The sequence below is a fragment of the Panthera leo genome, chromosome D4 (assembly GCF_018350215.1).
Source record: "Panthera leo isolate Ple1 chromosome D4, P.leo_Ple1_pat1.1, whole genome shotgun sequence".
NCBI lineage: Eukaryota > Metazoa > Chordata > Mammalia > Carnivora > Felidae > Panthera > Panthera leo.
In genome coordinates, this window is record NC_056691.1 from 18,949,807 (window position 1) to 18,975,000 (window position 25,194).

Below are 25,194 nucleotides of genomic sequence, written 5' to 3' on the forward strand. Positions count from 1 at the left end.
CAGTAGGAGGGCGGGACACCTGTAGGCATGGAGAAGGGAAAGGAGCAGGTACCTCCGCAGGCACCGGGAGGATGGATCTTCTATAACACTTGGCTTTGAAAACCGCAGGGGTGTAAATTTAGCAAGTTCTTACTATCGGTGGGCTTAATACCTGGAACTTTAAAAATTCAGGTTCGGCTCTGGGAGAGCCAGGGCACAATGGGGATTGGAGTACCCACCCTCTAAGAGACAGCACAACAAACAGCCCCCTTGCACAGAAGCAGCAGTTTGAAAAACACTGAGGGTAAACAGGAAGGAGATTTATTTACTAACCTCAAGTCTTGTGCAGAAGGGATAGGGGTTTTTGGGAATCCGCAAGAACAGAAAAGCTGACCATTGCCCTTACCCTCCCCTGATAGATACATGAGCACCTGTGGGAACCAGCACAGCGCAAGCACTCCCCACCTAGCTTGTTTATAGTGTGTCCTGTTGCCACACGCTTCTGTGGACCCACCCCCATCATCCTCACTGGGCAGTTTTCCTGGTTGGCTGGAGATCCCTCCCATAGCAGATGAGCACAGACCTTGCTGACACTATGCACTTTGCCCGCACATTCTCCCGAGGACCTGCCCCCTCCAACGTGCCCTTGGCAGGCGTCCATCCAAAGAGGTGGGACAGGTCTGCCACTGTGCAAGCAGCCCTGAAGGCGGGGGGCAGCCCCATTCCAAAGTGACTCCTGTGACGGGGATAGGGGAAATAACCACATAGTTCAACTCTGGCCTCAGCAGTGGGCCAGGCACAGACATCTGGTCCAACTGCAGGCTCCACCCACTAACAAAACTTGTCAGGGGACAACACAGGGAGAGGCCCCTGTGGTTCAGTGCTACTACTGTTCTGCCAGACACTTGGTCTGACCCACCTCAACCCCAGGGTGGCCCCATACTGGACCGCTAACAACACAGGTACCAAACTCTGCCCACAACAAGCAAAGAGCACCATTTCAGGCAACTGGATGGAAGGCAAACACAGCTCAGCAGTAGTAGGGCACGCAACACATACAGGACACTCCTTAAGCACCACATTCTGATGAACAGGGGACCTTGCACTGCTGGACACCATGTGGACCTTGTCTTCATAAAGCCACTACTTTCAAGAGCAGGAGACACAGCTGACTTTTTTTTTAAATTTTTTCTTAATGTTTATTTTTGAGACCAAGAGACAGTGTGAGTTGGGGGGAGGGGCAGAGAGAGAGAGAGAGAGAGAGAGGGAGACACAGGCTCCAGGCTCTAAGCCATCAGCACAGAGCCCGACGCAGGGCTTGAACTCAGTAGTGATCACGAGATCATGACCTGAGCCGAAGCCGGACGTCCAACCTACTGAGCCACCCAGGTGCCCCACAGCTGACTTTCTTAATGCATACAAACAGAGAGACAAAGTTAAGAGACGGAGGAGTAAGTCCCAAATGAAAGAATAGAATAAAATCACAGCATAAAAGCTAAACAGAATGGAGATGATATGCCTGATAGAGGATGCCATTGAGAGTAATGGTCATGAAGATACTCACTGGACTTGAGAAAAAAGGAGAGGACTTCAGTGAGACCCTTAATACAGAGGAAGAAAACATTTAAAAAATCAGAGATTAATAACTCAATAACTAAAGTTTAAAATATATGAGGAGTAAATAGACTAGAGGAAGCAGGAGTATGGATCAGCAACCTGGAGGACAGAGCAATGGAAAGCAATCAAGCAGAGCAAAACAATAGTGAAAAATGAAAGTAGATTAAGGGAACTCAGTAACACCATGAAGTGTAATAACATTTGTATCCTAGGGAACCCAGAAGGGGAAGAGAGTAAAAAGGTGACAGAAAATTTGTAGATATGATAGCTGACACCTTCTCAAATCTGGAGAAAGAAACAGAAATCCAGATCCAGGATGCACAGAGAGCCCCCAACAAAATCGGCCCCAGGAGACGCACACCAGGATATATAGTAATTAAAATGGAGAAAAAGTAGTGATAGAGAATCTTAAAAGCAGAAGGAAAAGAGAAAACAGTTACATACAAGGGAAACCAAAGCAAAAATAAATTATTGGGACTACAGCAAAATAAAAATCTTCCCAACGAACAATCAAGAAAGCCAAAAGACCAGCTATGAATGGGAGAAGGTATTTGCAAATGACACATCTGGTAAGGGATTATTATTCAGAATACATAAAGAACTTCTACAACTCAACACACACTCTCACACACAGTTTAAAAACTTAGCTGAAGAGATGAACAGACATTTCTCCAAAGAAGACATCCAGATGGCCAGCAGACACGTGAAAAGATGCTCATCATCACTCATTATCAGGAAATGAAAATCAAAACCATATTGAGATATCGCCACACACCTGTCAGAATGGTAACAATCAAAAACACAAGAAACAACCAGTGTTGGTGAAAGTGTGGAGAAAAAGGAACCTTTGTCCACTGTCGGTGGGAATGCAAAATGGTATAGCCAGTGTGAAAAACAGTACATAGAGATTCATTTAAAAAAAATTAAAGAGGGGCGCCTGGGTGGCTCAGTCGGTTAAGCGGCCGACTTCGGCTCAGGTCACGATCTTGCGGTCCGTGAGTTCTAGCCCCGCGTCGGGCTCTGTGCTGACAGCTCAGAGCCTGGAGCCTGCTTCAGGTTCTGTGTCTCCCTCTCTCTGACCCTCCCCTGTTCATGCTCTGTCTCTCCCTGTCTCAAAAATAAATAAACGTTTAAAAAAAATTAAAAAAAAATTAAAGAATTACCATATGATCTGGTAATTCTACTGGGTATTTTCTCAAACAATATGAAAAATGAATTTGAAAAGATACACTTATGATCATTGCAGCATTATTTATAATAGCCAAATTAAGGCAGCAGCTCAAATGTACATCATTTGATGAATAAAGAGGAAGTGGTGTGTGTGTGTGTGTGTGTGGTGGAAGATGGGTCATAAAAATATTGCAGTCTTGCCATTTGCAACAACATGGATGGATCTAGAAGAGAAAATACTAAGTGACGTCATTCAGCAGAAGGCAAACACATAGGGTTTTGCTCCTATAGTTCAAGAAACAAAGAAAAAAACAGACTCTTAACTGTAGAGAACAAACTGATGGTTACTAGAGGTGGATGGGGGAATGGGCAAAAGGGATTAAGAGTAGACTTAAAATGATGAGTAGTGAGTCATATATAGAATTGTTGAATCCCTGTATTGTATTTATACCTGTATGTTAATGATACTGGAATTTTAACTAAAAATAATTTTAAAAACATATGGAGATAGTTCTCATTTTAAGGGTTTACTATACCAACATATATTTTGGCACTTTTTAACATTGTAAAATCATATTTTAAAAATACATTTCTCTATAATATGGAACACTTGAGCTCAAAAAAAATCACCTATGTTACAGTGGGATGTACTGTCATTTTGACTTGGAGAGCTGGGTAGATTTTATTCTTCTCTTCATACACAAAGTACTGATTTTTTTCTATTTGTATATAGAATGGTAAAAATTATTTTTTACTCCTCTGAGTATATATGAAACAAAACAATTTTATTTCTACTTACAGGTCTCAATTTATTGATGATGCATACCAGGAAGTACTGGATCTGCTACTGCCATTAAATCTTGAGGTGATTGTTGAGCGAAATTTATCTTGGGAGTGGTACCAGGAAGTTCCTTGTTTTAATGTAAATGCTCAGCTAAAGCCCATGGAGGTGAGATTTTTGGATGCTATTTATTTCCGTTTTTAGGCCATTAAAAAAATCCAATTATGATATAGTTGGTTTAAAATTTGTTATCGCTTGGGGTGCCTAGGTGGCTCAGTCAGTTGAACGTCTGACTTTTGATTTCAGCTCAGGTCATCATCTCACAGTCATGGGATTGAGCTAACAGCGTTGATCCTGTTTGGACTTCTCTCCCTCTCTTCCCCTCTCTCCTCTGCTCTCTCAAATAATAAACTTTAAAATTTGCTCTCTCTCTAATTGTTTTCTGTTTTCTAGTTGTTTTATTCTGTTTATTGTATTGTCTCCCCACATTTAACCTGATTTTGGATTGTTTGTCATTGATTTTACAGTTTCCCTTGGGTTTACGATTCATAATTTCAATCATAGTCTACTTTCCAATAATGTTTGACTGCTTCATGTATAGTATACCTTACAATACTACTGCATCTTTGAAATGCAGTCAAAGGAATCCTAGTACAAAAGTGTTAAATTTTGTGGTGTTAAAATTATTTCCTTGAGGTGATTGAGTATATCAACTTAAAACTCAAAGGGATTTTTTTTTTACATAATTGCTATTACAGTTCTTCAGAGAAACATAATCAAAGGGTGTGTGTGTGTGTGTGTGTGTGTGTGTGTGTTTACACTTGGTCTGGATGTGGTAGACTGACTTCTTGATGACTCAATTTTAGCCTCTCCCTGACACAGAGGATGAGGTTCAGGAGGGGTCAAACATGTGGTCCCCTGAGGTAGACTGTAACAGTTGTTAACTATTCAGGTGGATCATGAAGACCCAGTTTCATACTGGTTGGTCTGCCCCAGAAGGCAGCTGGGCACTTATAGATGGTCTGTGCATGAGGTACATATTCTATATGCATACCATATATGTAATATCTTGGATAATATTGGACCAAATATCTAGATACTGTGACCTAGCCAAGTTGACATTGAATTAACACAGTTTTCAATACAGATCTTACGTTGGTGATATTAGGCTAAATTCACAACACATGGGGTTTTGAGTGACTGCATGAGTTCTTTAAGTGGATTTAAGTATCATATTTGACCATTAAACCTCAGCTTTTTATATAAAGCCAGGATATATTTTTTATACCGAGGACTTTTGTTAGGTTCAAAGGAAATAATTCATGTAAAACACTGAACTATTTTTCGTGATGCAAGTCAATATTTTTGATTAAATTGCATTTGTAAATACAGGTGCTTAGTAACCCAAAAAATGCAGAGTATCTAGGTAAAGGTGAAAGTTCATTTGAAAGGTTTTAAATTATTAGGTTAATTGGTATATGCCTAACAAAAAACTTTTATTCATAATTTCATTGGAATTGACATCTAATTTCCATATCTCACAAGGTACTAAAAATCACACGGTCATTTAGGAAACAGTATTATTCGGTTAGTACAAATATCTAATGCATTAAAAAATTGGCTTGTAGAGGATTGAAATGAAACACTTGGCTTTTCTGTGGAAGAGGATTTTGAACTACGTAAAGTAGTAATGTTAAAATAAGCAAATCTTTTCTTCACAGTTCATTCTTAGTCAAGAAGATTTAACGACTATTTTTAAGACGTTACATGGCAATGTGTGGTATGAAGAAGGTCATGGCGCCTCACCTGCAGGAGTAAAAGATGAGCACGGTATTACGAGTGGAGCTACTAATGCTTCACACCTTTCAGAAGGTATGTTCTTAACTTCAGATTAGCCCTCCCCTCCCCATGTCCAACCCCTCCTTTGCGTCTTGTATCCTTCTTTCCATTCTCTAGTTTGAGTTTTTGGAAAACAAGATTTATAGATCTGTTTTCAGTTCTCTAAGTTGAGTATCTCTAAATTGTCTGTTAGTAGACGTTCTGGTGATTTTTTTCTTTGAATCAAAATTCCTAATCGTGTTGTGACAAAATTCGTTAGTGTTTATTCTTGTTATACCTACTGCCCTACATGTCCTTTTTTCAGTTTTTCTCACCATCCTCCTCTTTTCCCTTATTCCTAGTGCAGCCTATATCCCAGATGGGATATTTTATATTAGTATCAAAATATTAAGGATGTCGAGAGAGAACAGTCACTGATAAATGATGAATTTCAGCAGATATCTGCAAGACAGATAGGTGGAGCAGAGCAGAGGGAAACATAACTCAGTTGCATCTAATGTTGGATTTAATGTGCTGTGTGGAACCTGACTGGGTCATATAGGGCTGGGATGATTCTGTGCTTCACAAGAATAAAGTTCACATTCTGGCATTTTGGGGTATCCTCAAACCTACCTACCTCAAAATGGAACCTACTAGTCCACTAGATCCACTCTTGCAAAGCCCTGAGATAATACACAACTTTTCCAGTCAGGGAAACACAGAAACAACCCTACATTTATAACATTATAGGACACTCTATCCTTATTGAGTAGTATAACCAGTCTAGTCCTTTGTTGTTAAAATATTCATAGTCGGAATAAGGAAATAGCAAGAACCAAAGCATAAAAGAAACAAAGATGACAACTATTTTCTGAGTGAAAGAGAATTAATTGAGGTAACAGAATAGAATGTAAACAAACAGAAAACAAACTCTAATTCATAATCAGAGGATTTTGAGAATATAGAAACTGAATCCTACCATCACGACCTTCCCCCCTCTCAAGATAAGAAAGAGTTCTTGGAACCCAAAAATATGGTGAAATTTTGAAACAGAACAAATGCACTAAGCATGAATTTAAAACGTAAGTACTGAGTTGGAATATATAGTTGATGTAAAATCAGCTCCCATGACACTGAGGAAAAATAAACCATAGAAATGTAAAATGAGGTAAAACTTAAGAATGACAGACCTTTAATTACCTTGGGGTGCCTGGGTGGCTCAGTTGGTTAAGTAGCTGACTCTTGATCTCAGCTCAGGTCATGATCTCATGGTTTGTGAGATGGAGCCTCACATTGTGCTCTGTGCTGACAGTACAGAGACTGCTTGGGATTCTCTCTGTGCCCCTCCCCTGCTCGTGCTCACTCGTTCTCTCCCCTCCCCCACCTCCCCATCAAAAGAAATAAACTTCAAAAAAAAATGATAGACCTTTAGTCAAAGGTTGCAATCCAGAATAATAAGTATGTTAGGAGAAGAACTGAGAAAATGGAAGAGAAGAACCTTTGAAAGAAATAATAGAAAATCTCCAGAGCTAAATAAATAGTGAAATAAATTCTTGGATATAAAAAAAAACCTAACGACTGTCAGGCGGATTGAATAAACAAAGACTGCCCATGCACACAGATCTTTATGAAATGTTAGAACCACAAAGGTAAGATTTATAGTTTCAGAACAAAAGCAGGCTGTTGATTAGGGGCCTGGAAAAAGAGTTACTGGAATCAGATTACCCTGAGCAAAACTGGATGGGATGGGGTAGATGGATGATAAAAGACAATGAAGTACTATAGTCATAAATCTAAGAAAAATGATTTTGAAGTTAGGATTCTGTATATGATCAAACCTTGAAATGTGAAAACACAATAATTCTCAAATTTCTAGTGGCTCAAAGTTTACTTCATTCTCATTCATCAAGAAATTACTTTGAAATATAATCTAGCGAAACAAACAAGGAATCCAGGAAAAAGGAAAACATGGGAATCTGAAAACAATGGGCCTACTCAGGAGTACATTGAAAAGGAATCCCAAAATTATCTGTTTGATTGGGCTAGGAAGTTCTTGGTTTTCATTAAAGGGGAATTCAGAATGCCTTAAGAAAAATTGTAAGAAATGGCAGAATGTCTTTAAAAAAAGAAAAATAGCATGAATTTCATATAGTATATAGAATGAGGGCTTAATTAGGTAAATAAGTGATATTTGGAAAGGAAGACATGCTTTTGGTTCTTAAGAAGGGAGATATCTCTACTATACAGTCTGGGCCAGAAGTAAAGTGGATTTACATTTTGCATGATTTTGAGCCACTGTTAGAATATGAGAAAAGATTCTTCTTTTTTGAGAGATGGAGTAGTTGTGATATAGCAGTAGAGGAAGTGTTAATAATAAACTATTACTCTCTTTATTGAAAATGATCACATAGCCATAGTTAACACATTGAAGACTTAATTAACTATGTAAGTAAGAATGTAAATGTTATTAACCCTGTTAACATGGAAATGGAGATATAACTGATCAAAGCAGGAAAAGAAGAAGATGGGACGGATAGAGGAAGTGGTAAGGACTTAAAATAGTGGGGAGTGTAAAGATCATGTCCAAAATGAAACAAAAAATAGACATGTGAATATATTACTATTTTAATCATTTTCTTGAAATTTATGCCTACACTGAGGTGGAAGGAATAAGGTAAACACCTCTTAAGTACTCATCAACCCAGTTTCAACAACTAGTATCATGTGACTGTCTTTATTACTGCTGTAACTCTGCTTTTTCTTCCCCCTACTGCCATCCCTCTAAATGACTTTAAAGAAAATCTTAGATGGTCTACCTTCAGTTGGTATTTAAGCAGTAAGAACTTTACTTTTTAAATGTAGTCACAGTAACATTGTCACCCCTAAAAAATGGCTATACCCCCTATAAACCATGAAAATATCCTGGTAGGCTTCATTTTCTCCTGATTGTCTCATAAATGCTTTTTTTTCTTTTCATAATGGTAAAGGAACCAATTTGCAAGGATGCTCTAACAACTTTAAATCTGTTGTACCTAATAACAGAGTTCCAAAATGTCTGCAACAAAAATTGACAAAACAAAAGGAAGAAATACCCCTATACAGAATCATAGTTGTGTATTTAGCACACCACTCTTAGTAATTAATAGAATATAGACAAAAGTCAGAAAGAATATAGAACATTTGAACACTGTTAACAAAATTGACCTAATTGACATTCAACAATTGCAGAATGTACGTCTTTTAAAAGGGCTCTTAGAATATTCACAAGGATAGACCATCCTGGGAGGCCATAAAATTTTCTGGCCACATGGAATTAAATTAGAAATGAGTAGAAGTAGGATGTCAGAGAAACTTGAACTACTTGGGCATTAAACATTTTTCAAATAACCTGTGGGTCAAAAAAGAAAAGATGCGGAGCTCCTGGGTGGCTCAGTCGGTTGAGCGTCCGACTTCAGCTCAGGTCATGATCTCGCAGTTCGTGAGTTTGAGCCCCGCATCAGGCTCCACGCTGACGGCTCAGAGCCTGGAGCCTGCTTCAGATTCTGTATCTCCCTCTTTCTGCCCCTTCCCCGCTCATGCTCTGTCTCCCTCTGTCTCTCAAAAATGAATAAATGTTAAAAAAAAAAAATTTTTCTTTAAAGAGAAAAGACAGAGGAAAGTAGAAAAGTGTTTAAACGGGAAGATAATGAACATAAAGCATACCAAAATTTGGGGATGCAACTAAAGCAGAGCTGAAATAATTTTGTAGCTGAAAAGGATTTGATTAGGAAAAACGAGTTTAAAAGATTAAATATTTTGCCTGGAGAAAGTAGAAAAGAGCAAATTAAACCCAAAGTAAATACAAGAGAGCAGTAATACAGGTATGAGTAGAAGTCAGTGGAAGAGAAACAGGTAAATAATAGAGAAAATTGGCAAAGTCAGAGATTATTTTCATTGGAAAAAACTAATGAAATCGATAAACTCTTAGGATGGAAGAAAGAAAGAAAAAAAATTAGCAGTATCAGAGTTAGATAGATACTGCAGATCACTACCAGGATAATGAGGAAATATTATGAATAATTTTGTGACTGGATTCTACAACTTCTTTGAAATGGAGAAATTACTTGGAAAACACAAAATTGCCAAAACTGACATAAGAAGAAATAAAAAATCTGAGTAGCCCTCTGTCTGTTAAAGGATTTGAATTTCAGTGGTGAATTCTTTGAAATATTTGAGTTAGAAATAATACCAGTGTTACACAAGCTTTGCTGGAAAATAGAGGAAGGGGGATCACTTCCTTAGCAATTTTTTAAAGCAAGCATTACTCTGGTAACAAGGAAAAGAAAAAGCCAGTTCAGGAAAAGAATCTCGGGGTACTTGGTGGCTTATTTGGTTAAGCGTTTGACTCTTGGTTTTGGCTCAAATCATGATCTTGAGTTTGTGGGATTGAGCCCTGTGTTGGGCTCTGCGCTTACAGCATGGAGCCTGCTTGGGAAATTTCTCTGTCTCTCTGTCTCTGTCTCTCTCTCTCTCTCTCTCTCTCTCTCTCTCCCTCTCTCTCTCCCCCCCCCCTCTCTCCCCCCCCCCTTTACCCCCCCCCCCCGCATAAATAAGCATTTAAAAAAATCACACACCAAATACTTCATGAACACAGATACGGAAATTTTAAACAAGATATTAGTATACTGAATCCAACAATAAGGATATAGGATACTTCACCTTGACCAAGTGAGAATTAGCCCAAAATAACAAAATTGGTTTTAACAGTCAAAAATCAATGAATGTAAATCACCAAATTAACAAAGAAGAAAAAGATTATATCTCAGCAGATGCAAAGAAAGCATTTGATAAAATTCTGTATCTGTTTGTGAAGAAAACTAGAAATATTTAAAAGGCATACTTAATGCTGAAGTGTTAAATTTTTCCCTGTAAAGTAGGCACAAGTTAGAAGTGTCCATAATCATCATACCAGGTCAATTGGTAGTCATTGATAGAGTAATAAGGCCAGGAGAAGGATTGATAGGTCTAAAGAGTAGAAAGAAATAAAAATGCCTTTGACCACATACCCAGAAAACCCAAAAACAAAGGGTAAAAAAAAAAAAAAATACTGCGAAGGAAGAACAAAGATTTATACTGTGTAATTTCAAAACATGGAATAAACTACAAATCTTGTTAGTGTGGCTATTGGCATAACATAAACGGAATAGTAAAACCCAGGAGTCCAGAAAACACACAGATAGAGTCAACTGATTTTCAATGAAGACTAGTCAATAGGGAAAGGATAAGCGTTTTAACAAATGGTGCTGTCACAACTAGATAATCTAAATGTAGGAAAAATTGAAACTTGTCCCTTTATACCATATATAGAAATTAATTTGAGATGGATGAAAGACCTATGTTTGAAAGCTAAAACTTTAAGCTTATAAAAGACAACATGGGGGGCGCCTGGGTGGCGCAGTCGGTTAAGCGTCCGACTTCAGCCAGGTCACGATCTCGCGGTCCGTGAGTTCGAGCCCCGCGACGATCTCGCGGTCCGTGAGTTCGAGCCCCGCGTCAGGCTCTGGGCTGATGTCTCGGAGCCTGGAGCCTGTTTCCGGTTCTGTGTCTCCCTCTCTCCCTGACCCTCCCCCGTTCATGCTCTGTCTCTCTCTGTCCCAAAAATAAATAAAAAACGTTGAAAAAAAAATTAAAAAAAAAAAAAAAAAAAAAAAAAGACAACATGGGATACTTTCATCAATCATGGGATAGCCAAAGATTTCTTAGGCAGATTGAACACTAATCATGAAAACTTTATAAAGGACACTTCATACACATTTTTAATTTATACTTATCAAAAGATGGTATCAGATTGTGAAAAGTGAGGCCTCAGTCTGAGATACATATTCATGATACATGTATATGATGTCATATCTAGAATACTTGATAACTCCTTGAAATTAAGAACTTTAAAAATAAAACCAAAAGAATTACCAAAAAAATTGGATACATGGGAGAGGATACGTTAAATGTACAGTAAGCAGGTGAAAAGGTCCTAATATAGTTATTTATCAGGAAAACTCACCAGATGAGTCAGTTTTTAAAAGACTGACAACTCCACATGTTGATGAGAATATGAGACAGCGGAGACGCACATAATGTGATTTGGGAATGTGAATGAGTTGGGAAAATGTTGGGAATGTGAAATACTATAACTACTTCAACAGAGTTTGGCAGTTGACATATATCTACCCTGTAACAAACAATTATGGTCTAAGTATTTATCCTACCCCACTCTAAAATCAGTGCATATATCTGCAAAATGACTTATTCAGGAGTATTTGTAGCAGATTGATTCATAATAGCTTAAATCTGGAAACAACCCATATGTTCATCAGTCCTAGAATGGATAAACTGTATTTTTTGTAGAATGCATTTTCATAGACTGCAGAAGAAAGAATGACCCTTGCAACAACATGGATGACTCTGAAACATGTTTACTGAAGGAAGCCAAACACGAAAGAGGTTTTACTCTGAATATGACTATGCAGACTTTAAGAACAAACAAACAAAACTAACCTTTGGTGATTAAAAATTAGAATGGTAGGGAGGTTGAGGATTAGCTAGAAAGAGTTACAAGAGAGCTTTCTGGAATGATGTAAATCTTCAGTATCTTTTTTTTTTAAATAATTAAACTTTTATTTTTAAATATGAAATTTATTGTCAAATTGGTTTCCATACAACACCCAGTGCTCATCCCAAAAGGTGCCCTCCTCAATATCCATCACCCACCCTCCCACCCCCCCCACCCCCCATCAACCCTCAGTTTGTTCTCAGTTTTTAAGAGTCTCTTATGCTTTGCCTCTCTCCCTCTCTAACCTCTTTTTTTTTTTCTTCCCCTCCCCCATGGACTTCTGTTAAGTTTCTCAGGATTTACATAAGAGTGAAAACATATATATATTGGCAAAGATGAAGTTAAGCTTTCACTTTTTGCAGATGACATGATATTATACATGGAAAATCCGATAGACTCCACCAAAAGTCTGCTAGAGCTGATGCATGAATTCAGCAAAGTCGCAGGATACAAAATCAATGTACAGAAATCAGTTGCATTCTTATACACTAATAATGAAGCAACAGAAAGACAAAGAAACTGATCCCATTCACAACTGCACCAAGAAGCATAAAATACCTAGGAATAAACCTAACCAAAGATGTAAAAAATCTTCAGTATCTTAATTGAAGTGTTTGTGGCATGGATATATACAATCTCATTGAATTGTTCTGCTAAGATCCATGTATTTCACCGATGTACATTTTAACTCAATTAAAAATAAGTTACGTGGTGTGGTGGTACTTGTCTCTGCGGTTGGGTAGAATGAGAATTAGCAAGAGCTGTGTGTTTAGTAAAAACCCATTTAATATATACCATGTACGTAAATGCCTTGGCTCAAAATGTAAAATGCAGGAGAGAATGAATTTTGTTTCCTTCTTTTCAGTGGAACAATTTTTTAAACATCATTTAAGATGATCTTGTTTGGTTTTAGTTTTTTGAAGTAAGTTTGAATATTAAACTAGGTGCCAGGTATTCTAGTAGGAATTTTACACATACTCTTTTACTTAATCCCGAAAACAAACCCAGTGGTTGGTTCTGTTATTCTCATTTTACAAAAATGGAAACAGGAGCATCAGTGTTTAATATTTCCGAGTTACTGCATGGATAGAATCTTAAGCCAGTAGTTACTGAGTTCAGCATCTGAAGTTTCTAATATTTTTTTATTTTCTTGAATATCATTATACTATACCTGTTTACTGGATAATTCTCTTAAGCCTATTTTAAGCCTGTTTTAATGACTTCTACTTTTCTTAACTTTTTTGTCCAATAACTTTTCATTTTTCCAAGGAACAACTGTAGTGACAGCTGCTGTGGTAGAAATACATTCACAGGCCTCTCAAGTTAAGACAACGCTAAATATGAGTTTCAAAACTGATTATCTCACCATGGTACTATATAGTCCAAGTCCTGAGCAGGTAAGTTAAGGAAAAAAAGTATTTTCTCACTTGATGAAAATGATATAGGCGAATACTTATTAAAGTAACAGTTTTCGGGGTGCCTGGGTGGCTCAGTTGGTTGAGCCTTCGACTTTGGCTCAGGTCATGAGCTCGCACTTCCTCACTTCAAGCCCCGCACTGGGCTGTGTGCTGACAGCTCAGAGCCTGGGGCCTGCTTGTGATGCTGTGTCTCCCTCTTTCTCTCTGCCTCCCCCACTCACACTCTGTCTCTGTTGCTCAAAAATAAGTAAACATTTAAAAAATATTTAAAAAAATAAGTTAATATTTCATATGTATTTTGGATTATCTTTTCCTCTGAAAAATGCTACTGATTATTTCATTTTAATAACAAAATTAATTTAACCATTGCCCTTTTAAGATAAGTTTTCTTTCCTATAGGTAGTGATGTAAAAAAAAAAAAAAAAGTTTTTAAACTAAATGGCTTTTTTGGCCTTTCATTAGCAAGCGCTGTGGAGATAGAGAATGTGGTAGTTCATATCTTAAAATGTGTTAAGACTTTGTTTTTCTGTAAAATGTGTATTGGTTTCCTTCCACAGACTTCCTTTACAGATGTTCGTGATCCTGCTCTGAAACTTGCTGAATTTAAGTTGGAGAATATTATAAGCACTGCAAAGATGTATACAGATGACTCAGTATTTTCTTCCTTCTCATTAAAAAACTGTATTTTAGATGATAAAAGACCTCATGTCAAGAAGGCAACTCCTAGGTAACAGTGTGCTTAGTTTTTATTTGAGAAATGTTTGAATTGTTCAACAAAACTTAATCCCAAAGTTGCATGTTTGTTTTCTGGGTACATCCTAAGATCTTCAAAGTTTCAATTTAGTGGAGTCATGGTTTTCAGCATTGCAAATGGCCTCGTTCAGTTACGTGCTGTTCTTATGGGATGGTTGATGGAATGGTTCAAAAGAAATAATGCAGTTAAACTTGTTTTTAAATGAATCTCTTTTTCCTAAATTATTATTTATCTTTGTAAGTTCTAATGGGAAAACATGAAAAATTGAGAAGACATTTAAGTTCTGCCATTTGCTTAAAGTTACACTTACTAGTTTATGAAACAGTTGTGCTCCAGAAGTTTCTAAGTCTGTTATTTGGAGTACTTTGTGATCTTCCCAAGAGAAATGACTTCAGAATGTTGGTTTGCTATTAGTAAAATGAATAAGAGGTCTTTTGACTTTTATTGGTGTGTTTGGTTACTTTTAAGATACTCACAGGAATTGTTATTGTATTTTTCAGAATGATAGGACTGACGGTTGGGTTTGACAAAAAGGACATGATGGATGTAAAGTATAGGAAAGTCAGAGATGGTTTGGTGACTGATTTAGTCTTTCAAGAAATGTATATTTGTGCCAGTGTAGAATTTCTGCTGACAGTTGCAAACGTCTTTCTTGAGGCCTTCACCACGGGCACGGCTATAGAAACCAGCGTTCAAACATGGACTGCTAAGGAAGAAGGTTAGTTATTGGCTAAAATATTTAATATATGTATTATTGAAATGCTACAATAGCACTTACCTTGATTATCTGTCTAGATGATGAGGCTAAGTGAATTAATAAAGTAAAATATTTTTCAGAGGTAAGTGAAAAACTTAAATGTGTTTTCCTGTAGGATGTGCAGTTTGTGTATTTTTCTACATATAAATATATATTGGGTTCAATAATTAAGGGACCTATATTAGAATAAGCAAATATGCTTCTCTACAGGCAGTAATTTAAAAGAATTTTTTTGACAAAAACAAGCAGGAGGAATAATGAACCAACTATTCCTTTTCATATTTAAAGACCGTATTTTTACTTAATGTACTCTTTTATTTTTGTTATTTTTACAGCTCTCCATTATCATTTACATATGTGGCTCATTGTGGTGTAGCGGAAGGAGTGCCAAGTTGAGAGTCAGAGATTGGGTTAGCTCCCAGCTCTGCCATGAAAGGGTTTTTTCCCCCACATTTAAAAATGCTCTTAAGACTATACATCTTCAACTTTTATACTAAAAGAATTACAGTAGATTCCTTTGAGATCTAAGATTCTTGTATTTTTTTCCTTGGAATGAAAAAACCATTTTCTCACAAGTAACAAGTTTTTCCATAAATAATCTGTATAACAAATATATAGAAATATTTTAAAATGTGAACTTATTTTGTTCCTATTTAGTACCTGTACAGGAAAAAGAGAAGTGGGAAGTTAATATTATTATTAAAAATCCTGAAATTGTGTTTGTGGCTGATATGACACGAAGTGATGCTCCTGCCTTAGTCATTACAACACAATGTGAAATTTGTTGGAAAGGTGACCGTGAGAACAGTACAATGACTGCTGCCATTAAAGATCTTCAAGTGAGAGCATGCCCATTTCTTCCAGTCAAGAGAAAAGGCAGAATCACTACGGTGAGTTTACTCTTTCCTTATCTGCTTAGTTGTAAACTATTTTGGATTTAGCCATATGCCTCTTTAGAAAACTACTAACGTACTTCTCAGCCTTTTTCTGTAAAATACCTTTCTTTCTTCTTGAAGAGCCTAGTCTAGATTATTATTACACAAGCTTTGAAGCTCTTTTTCATTCCCCAGTTGCTCCACAGTGTTGTATGTATTTGTGGGAATAGTCTCACCAACAAGTTGTTTTCGTCGGGATGCTTCTCGGAGACCTCACGCTGGCTTTCTGACCACGTCAATTTCACACTGCTTTTAGCTCTTTGAGACTTTCTACCAGTCATTTGCTATGTTGTATATGTTTTATTATCTTTAATTTTTTTTCTCCCATCTGGACACTTTTGCTCAGATAGATGTTTTCTTTTTTTTTTTCTTTTTTCCCTGTAATTTATTTGAACCTTGAGCCATTTGCTTCGATATACATTCACATTTATGTTTTACTATGTGATAGCCTCTTGGCCTTCCACTCTTCATAACTGAGGAAAGTCCGTTTCTGCAAAGACATCTTTTTCTTTCTTTCTTTTTTTTTTTTTTTGATGTTTATTTATTTCTGAGATAGAGACATAGCATGAGCAGGGAAGGGGCAGAGAGAGAGGGAGACACAGAATCCGAAGCAGGCTCCAGGCTCCGAGCTGTCAGCACAGAGCCCTATGCAGGGCTTGAACTCAAACCGTGAGATCATGACCTGAGCCGAAGTTGGACGCTCAACTGACTGAGCCACCCATAGATGTCGCCCCTAAAGACATCTTTTTCAAGTTAACTATTACTCCTAGTACTCGTATAAAACACAAATTGTGTAGGCTTCTACAAGGAGTAGTAGAAGCATAAATGTTCTTAATAGTCAACATAGAAATATAAACTGTAATTTTGATATAAGTCAATACATATATGTCAATTAGGATACAGGCGAGTTTCTTTTCTTAGTTTGCAAGGCTGATGGCTCACCACTAACAGAGGAAACAACAACTGGAGGGCAAGGTGATTCTCTTTTGTGTTATAATTTAGAAATTTTACATATATTTTTTCTATTTACATCTGTTTGGCCTTGTTAAAAGATAAAATCCAACCAGGGAAATTTGAAGATATAATTGGCTTTATTAAGCATTTCATGAATTTCGCTGCATCCCATCTAGCAAATAGAAAGAAGTTCCTAGGAGTTATATAAAATGGAAGGTTTTTTTTAACAGGAAGGAGAATGGAGCAGGGAAGTTGTTAGCAAAAGAAAGGATTGTTTCAGACAAGGTCATATTTCTTTAAAAGAGAGGGGCTTGTTGGGTAGATTAACTCCTCTTCTTTTTGGGGATGGAGAAGGGTCCATATGACAGATTACCTCATTGGTGCAGACCAAAAACTTCCTGATTAAGACTACATTTGGGGGGGGGGGGGGCTGAAACTGCAGTTAGGTTAGGTATTAAGCCCTAGTTTACCGATTTAGCCTAGCATAAGTAAGTGACTTCATCTTGATCCTGTGGTTTTTTCCTTTTATTACCAGCTTGAACTTAGTTGTAGGACCACACTTCTCTTCAAAAAGGACTGGATTGTGTGCTCTTTTTTCCTGAGCTACCTTGTGCTCACCTGAAACTTCTATTACTGTAGGAGAGAAAAGGAGATACAAGGTGACAGTTAGAGGTCCTGCCCTATTGGTCACTCAGAGGTTTTTTCCTTTGTCCACACGTATAATTCATAGTTGCCTTTTCTCATCCAAAGAACATCTCCATCTCTTCCTTAAGGGGTACAAGTTCAAAGTCCAGGATCTTTGGGTGATAGTTTTTTTCAGTCTGCTGTGACTTCTCTCTTTTAGACCATCTATTAGCTAACAGACAAATAATCTATTGCTTTTCAGCAAGCACTCCATCACCACACACACAAATACCACATACTGGTGGTGTAAGGACAGGGTAGTTGCGGTTCAGAAAAAGAAAGAATGGGAACACTTGGTAGTCACTTATCCTTAACAACTGTCATATCCTTCTGAGTGGGAATGTGAAAACTTGCAGCTCCTATAGTGGAGTCCGGTTCCTGGGAGAGCATGTGTTGTGCCTTCCATTTGACTCTCATGGAAGAGCATTGCTGTCTTTTTCTCAGATGGCTCTGGCCTTCCCCTTTGAAAGAATTTTTTTTTTTTTTTTTTTTTTTTTTTGCCATTATTCTCTGTAGACACTTCTGAGGTGGCTATTGTCTTTTTTGGGGGAACCCCACAGTTGTCACAGCTTCCTCCTGAGTTGGTTACTCAGCAGTTGAATAACAGGGTTTTGCATCACAGATAATGGTTTCTTTGGCAGTCCTTCATTCCTTGAACATTTAGTTTACATCTAGGTAGTTCCAGGAAAAGCAGCCGTAACCAAAGCATGCATTCATTCACTTACTGTACAAAACTCCTGTTTTACTTACTGATCTTTATATTCTGTCTATTCTGCCTCCATCCTGATTTAGTAAAGGCTACTTTAATAATAGGTGTGGGCAAGGGGGACAAGCACCATCTGTAATCTAATTTTTTTGTTATTTTTGCCATGGGCTAGTTCCATATTTGATTTTAACAAAAACTGCTAGAGAAAGACTAGGAGTGCAGTCTTTTCTCTCGCTGAGGCTCCTCTTTAGAGCCGGAGTCTCCTCAGTGGTTTCCTGTCTCTCATAGGACTTTGCAGACAGCAGAATGAAGGAGCTAATACAGAGCAACATTCTAAATATTCCAAGCCTGTCTGGCTGAAGTCAGGTTTTTTCCCAGAGTACGTTGTCTGCCTTCCTAGGTATCACCAGTAGCAGTCTTCCCAGATATTTTGCTATGGCATTGTTAAAGTCGTCAGCTTTGTATTTTTGTAGCTGGGGTACAGGGGGGCAAGAGCACCTGGCCCTGGGGTCCCAAATAGACCAGGTTTGGCCAATCGCTGCTGACAGAATCCAAAGGCAGAGAGACAGTGGTGGTGAAACAGGAAAGGAATTTATTTCAGTGAGGCCAACACGGAAGACAGCAGACTAATAGCTCAAAGACTGTCTCCAAAGTACCGAAAATGGGTCTAGATTTATACAAGGAGAATGTGCGTTGGGGAGCCTGGATGGCTCAGTTGGTTGAGCATATGACTCTTGATTTTAGCCCGGGTCATGATCTCATGATCTGTGGGATTGAGCCTCACGTCAGGCTGTGGGTTGGCAGCACGAGCCTGCTCAGGATTCTCTCTCCTCCTTTCCTCTACCCCTCCCCTGCTTGATTGCGCATTGGTACACATACGCTTGCACACTCTCTCTGAAAATAAAAGAATAAACTTCAAAAAAATGTGGGGCAAAGGTTTGTGGGTGTGAGCAGGTGGGCAGTAAAGGTCAGGTGGACCATTGTCTTGTGGTCAGTCACATGGGGTCTTGCTGGCTTAGGGCAGTCCTTATTGCTTGAAGGGTAGTTTCGGCTCCCATCAGGGGATGCTTTGCCCATCGGGTCTGTGGCCTGTGTTAAGTAATAAGCTGTAAAGAAAAACTTAAGCAGTTAGAAAGTACAGACTAAGGTCACAGTGGAGGTAGTTGAAGGCCTCTTTCATTTTGAAATATCCCTTGTCCATTCAGTTGGCAAATCAGTCACAGATAGTTTGAACTTTGCTGAAGTGCCAATTTCTCTGAATGAAATTCTGTGCTTAGTTAGGATATTAATTAGGTGCTGTAACAAGCAGTACCTCCCCAAAAGTAGCTAAAGCATGGCTTAACCACATTTAAAAGATTGTTTCCATCTTGTTGTTCTGCTATTCTAGGATGTAATTTAATCTGCTTATTCAAGGAAATAGATTTTTTCCTCTTAGTTCCATTCTGCTGACCATTTAGAAATTGCTGACCACTCCACTCTACTTAGCAATAGGCTTCTGCTTAGTATATAACTAATTTGACAAATAATTAGAAGGTAAATCACCTCCAAATTTTGAGATAACTCCTCTGCTCCTTTTTCCCCCCCTTGGGAACTTTGCAGGGTTACCTTGGTAGCTTGCTTATACTTCCAAGCAGATGTTTTTAACATGACTTTCAACTTGTAGATGGATTTCTACTCTGCCACAAGTGGCTTCCTTCATAGATGGAAATAGAAGTATAGAAAAGGATGGGCACTTGGGTGGCTCAGTCTTTTAAGTGTGCAACTTCGGCTCAGGTCATGATCTCATGATCTCATGGTTTGTGAGTTCTCACCCCGTGTCGGGCTCTGTGCTGACAGCCCAGAGCCTGGAGCCTGCTTCAGAATCTGTGTATCTCTCTCTCTGCTCCTCCCCTGCTCATACTCTGTCTCTCTCCCTCTCAAAAATCAGTAAACATTAAAAAGGAAAAAAAAAAAGTATTGAAAAGGAGATCTTTAGCTGGGTAACCATGTCTTAAGTGAAACTTCTGTAATTTGGGAGGATTTTGAAAAGTGTATTTATGGCCAGCCAGCAGTTTTGGCCACATACATTTGGATAAGTTGTAGTTAGTGGAACTTTAATTGATACTGTATTTATTTAATATTAAAGTTTATTAATCTAGTATTTTTTTTTTTAACATTTATTCATTTTTGAGAGAGAGCACGAGCGGGAGAGGGGCAGAGAGAGAGAGAGAGAGAGGGAGACACAGAATCCACTGCAGGCTCCAGGCTCTGAGCTGTCATCACAGAGCCTGATGCAGGGCTCAAACCCACTAACCACAAGATCATGACCTGAGCCAAAGTCAGATGCCCAACCAACTGAGCCACCCTGGCACCCCAGTTTCTTAATCTAATATTAATTGGGGTCCATAGATGCTTATTAAAACTTCATGAACCTTGTAAAGTGCTGTATGCATGGATTTTTAAAAATGAGAATTTACTTTTCAAAGGATACACAATACCAAATTTTTAGAAGTTTTAACAGATTGGATATTCTCATCTTTGCTCCTTGTAGAGTATAAATTTATATTTGTTTGACTTTATTTCACCCATTAAGATTTTATAATTTTTGAATAAATTCCTAAATCGTAATAAAAGCTAAATCATGATCCAAATTTTGAATTTATGTCATAACAAATGTCTGTAAGTTTTTTTTAAGTTTTTATTCAAATTCCAATTAGTTAACATACAGTGTAATATTGTTACAGGGGTACAGTGTAGTGATTCAACACTTCAACAACACTCGGTGCTCATCACAAGTGCACTCCTTAATCCCCATCACTTATTTAACTCACCTCCCCACTGCTAACCGTTGGTTTGTTCTTTGCAGTTAAGAATCTGTTTCTTGGTTTGCCCCCTCTCTCTTTTTTTTCCCTTTGCTCATTTGTTTCTTAAATTCCACAGATGAGGAAATCATAGGGTGTTTGTCTTTCTCTGACTGACTTATTTCACTTAGCATAATTTTATGGCTGGGCTGTCAGCTTTTTAAAGTGAACTTGTGTTATTCTATAACTTTACTAGACTTGCTACCTATTCTAGTATTTTTAATTATGTTAGGTTTTCTAAAAATTACCTGCAAAAGTAACATTCTTTGTTCCTTAAATGACAATAATGACTCATCCTCATTGCATTCCCATTTTTAAGTTATTACTATATTACTATAATTTTAATATTTGCTTGTGAATTTATACATATAACCTTGAGATGTTGAAAATTTTCCATATCTAATTTTGAAAGAATCTTAATCATGAATAAGTGTGGAATTTTATTTTTTTAAGTTTAATTTTTTATTTTGAGAGAGAGCACTGGAGGGGCAGAGAGAGGGAGATAGACTCAGGCAGGTTCCATCACTGTCAGCGCAGAGCATGGTGTGGAGCTTGAACTCACGAACTGTAAGATCATGACCTGAGCTGAAACTGAGTTGGATACTTAACCAACTGAGCCTCCCAGGTGCCCCATATATGATATTTTATTGAGTGCTTACTACTATCTGCTGAGAAAAGCATAATAGTTTTTATTATTCTTATAATAAATAACATTAATAGTTTTTCCTATAGCATGTGAGCCTTACATTTGTGGGAAAAATACCCCAAATTGGAGACTATTTTAATTTGTTCTTCTGTTTTGTTAAAAGTACCTTCGTGGACTCTATAATAAAAGCCTGTAACTCTCCTGGAAGAGTAGCTGGGGGAGGCTTCTCAGCAGAAATGACCTTTATGCTGATGCCTGTAGGATGAGTGGGTATTATCTAATTCACCTGCATCAGGAGCATGTTTCAGGGTAAAGGGATAGCATATGCAGAGAACCTGGGTTCCAGAGAGCACAAGTTCCCACCCCACACCTACTTGCACACCAGCGTCTGTACTCTTACACTCTGCCTTTTTCTCTTGTTATTCAGTTCTTCAGTGTGAGGCAGTCCTTCCCACCACCAAGATAAGGTTTGTAAAGTGGAGAATTTATGGTGAACTCTTACAGGTTTTTGTAGATGTTGTGTAGCTTAAGATTGCTTCTGCAAAGGGGAAGCAGTAGCAGCAGGAAAGTCTTTTCGTGTAAGACTGGGAGCAGTTTGGTGAGAAAGTAGAAAAGAGAAAAAAATGATAGAAATACCCCTGAAATCACAGTGGATATAGTTGGAGACCAATACTAGTAGGAAAACAATTCCATTTTAAGAACTGTTTCTGCATCATTAAATTAATCTATATGGACTGAATCGTGGACAACTTGACAGTAATGTTTTGGCATGAACACCTTTACTGTTAATGACCAGCTGCATTTTTAGTCTTCAGTAACTAGACTTGAAAATAAAGGAATTGGGCAAGGATCAACGTATACCTTCGTATTTATTTTGGGAAAGGGCTATTAAAAATTTTCCGAATTATAGAGAAACTTGTATATGTATGTATCATGGTATTTTTTTGGTTTTGTTTTGTCTTCCCTAAGATGAAGAGATAACACAAATTTTATATTGAAAATCTTGGATCATGTATTATAATGTTATCATTCCTGTTTGTGAAGTTTAAAGACGTAATAGACTGAATGTTAAAGTCGTGTACCAGTTGTTCCTAATGATTTTATTAGAATAGTGGTAGTTTTTCTTTTTTTGGTGTTTGTTTGTTTATTTTGAGAGAGAGAGAGAGGTAGGGAGAGGGCTGGGCAGACACTGAAGGGAGGGAGAGAATCCCAAGCAGGCTCCACATTGTCAGCGCAGAGCCCAACACAGGGCTCAAACTTACAAACCGTTAGATTGTGACCTGAGCCAAAACCAAGAGTCAGACACGTAACTGAAGGAGCCACCCAGGTGCCCCTAGAATAGTGGTAGATTTTAATGTGATTTCTTTGGGAAATGGTTTAGGATGTCAATTTTTCTTCCTGACTTATTCTTCATTATTAGTGTAGGCAGAATTCTAAGATGGCCCCCAAGATTTCTATTCCCTGTTGCATGTGCCCAGTATGGTTTTCTCTTGAGTGTGGGTAGATTTAATAACTATAATTAAGTCACTAATTAGTTAACTTTGAGTTAATCAAAGAGAGATTCTGGGTGAGCCTAACCTAATTTTTAAAATGTGAAACATCAGAATAATGTTTTCCTATTGGCTTTAAAGGAGCAAACTGGGGAGAAGGCAACATGGCAAGAACCTGTGAGTGACCAGTAGGAGTAGAAGGCAGTCCCTGGCCAACAGCCAGCCAGCAAATGGAGATCTCAGTCATAGGGCTGCAAAGACAGGAATTTTACCAGCGACCTGAAGGAGTCTGGGAGAAAATCTTTACCTGGTCAAGCCTTCAGATGACATAACTGGCTGGCTGACCCCTAATTTCAGCAAGATTCCTAACCCATTAAAACAGGGAAATAATAAATTTGTGTTAAGTTGCAAAGTGTGTAGAAATTTGTTATGCAGCAATAGGAAACAAGCAGTTAATCTATAAAATATGGGAGTGGCAGGGGTGCCTGGGTGGCTCAGTCTGACTCTTCATTTTGGCTCCGGTCATGATCTCATGGTTTGTGAGATAAGCCCTGCACTGGGCTCTGTGCTGACAGTGCGGAGCCTGCTTGGGTTTCTCTATCTCCCTCTGTTTCTGTCTCTTGTTTCCCGTGCCGGTGCCTGTGCACGCTCTCTTTCTCTCTCAAAAATAAGCATTAAAAAAAAAAATGTGTTAGCAGCTTCGGAACTGGGAGCATGCAGAATCTGGAGGAATTTTAAGGAGAATGGTAGAGAAAGCCTCAAGTGTGTTGAACAGACTCTTTTTGAATATGCTGCCCAAAGGGCCTATAAAGAAGGTGAAAGACATGTTATTGGAAGCTAAAAGGATGGCTTGAGTTATAATACAAAGAGCTTTGCAAAACTGTGTCTTGTGTTGTCTGGAAAGCAGAACTTACGAGTGGAAAACATGGAGCTATATATATAGCTAAGGAGATTTCTAAGCTGCCTGATTTGAAGATGTTGGCTGCTTTCTTTTTTCATTTTTTAATGTTACTTGATTTTTGAGAGAGAGAGAAAAAGAACACAAGCAGGGAGGAGGGGAGGGCAGAGAGAGGGGGAGACACAGAATCCAAAGCAGGCTTCAGGCTCTGAGCTGAAAGCACAGAGCCCAACGCAGAGCTTGAACTCACCAACTACAGGATCATGACCTGAGCCGCAGTCAGATGCTTAACAGACTGAGCCACCCAGATGCCCCAATGTTGCCTGTTTTCTTACTGTTTATAGTAAAATGCTAGACCAGAGGGATAAATTGAGGAAGAACAGTTAAAAAGAACCCGAACTTTATGATTTTGATAATTCCTTAGCTTTTCAAATGGCAGAAGATGCTAAAAGTCAGAAAGAGCTCCCAAAAGTGGGGCATAGAGAAAAGACTGTATATAAACTTTTGCTAAATCTCAGGATAAAAAAACACAGTGTTCATACACAGGAAGGGCCCTTTCAAGAGATTTTGAAGGATTAATGTGTGTTTCACAGATCTTCTCAAACAGAGAGTGTCTAGGAATTATAAAGGTATCACCTGTTAGCCATTTCAACAGGAGGCCATGATTATCTCAAAAAGAGCAGTGGGTGTTGCTTTTGTCTAATGCAATGAAACCTCATAAAATTTACAGAAGGCCCTCAAGGTTCTTGAGAAAAGTATTTTAATAGAAACACTGTGAGGATGGACTGAGAGGGACAGAGAGAACAAAATGAAGAGAGACTCTTTGCATCTCCAAAATTCTGGCAAGAAGCAGGATGGTAAAACTACTCAGTTGCAAATTTATGCTACCTTTTCTAGAAATGGAAGGATGACTCTCAGGGTAGAAATGAGCACCACAGAGAATTGATCCTAGGCTTTGAAACCTAATCAAGAAACTCATTTACCTGGGTGGAGTTCAAAGCTACGTTGTGCTAGTGACTTCTTTTTACCTTTCATTCTCCCCATTTGAACTAGAATATTTGCAATTGTTACCCTATGTCTGCCCCACCATTCTGTGTTGGGAGGGTGGGGCAAATAACTCCTCTTCCTTTCACAGATCCACAAAAGGGAAACTGTGCC

The 25,194-nt window shown here is 38.2% G+C and overlaps 1 protein-coding gene across 1 annotated transcript in view; it reads left to right on the forward strand.

The window, feature by feature from the left end:
• Positions 1 to 25,194, forward strand: part of VPS13A (vacuolar protein sorting 13 homolog A) — a 234,969-nt gene that overhangs the window by 131,211 nt on the left and 78,564 nt on the right. Inside the window, 6 exon segments of the mRNA XM_042913973.1 lie at positions 3,568 to 3,715; positions 5,269 to 5,419; positions 13,224 to 13,351; positions 13,930 to 14,099; positions 14,627 to 14,844; positions 15,541 to 15,773. Of these exon segments, the coding sequence (XP_042769907.1) occupies positions 3,568 to 3,715; positions 5,269 to 5,419; positions 13,224 to 13,351; positions 13,930 to 14,099; positions 14,627 to 14,844; positions 15,541 to 15,773 (1,048 nt within the window).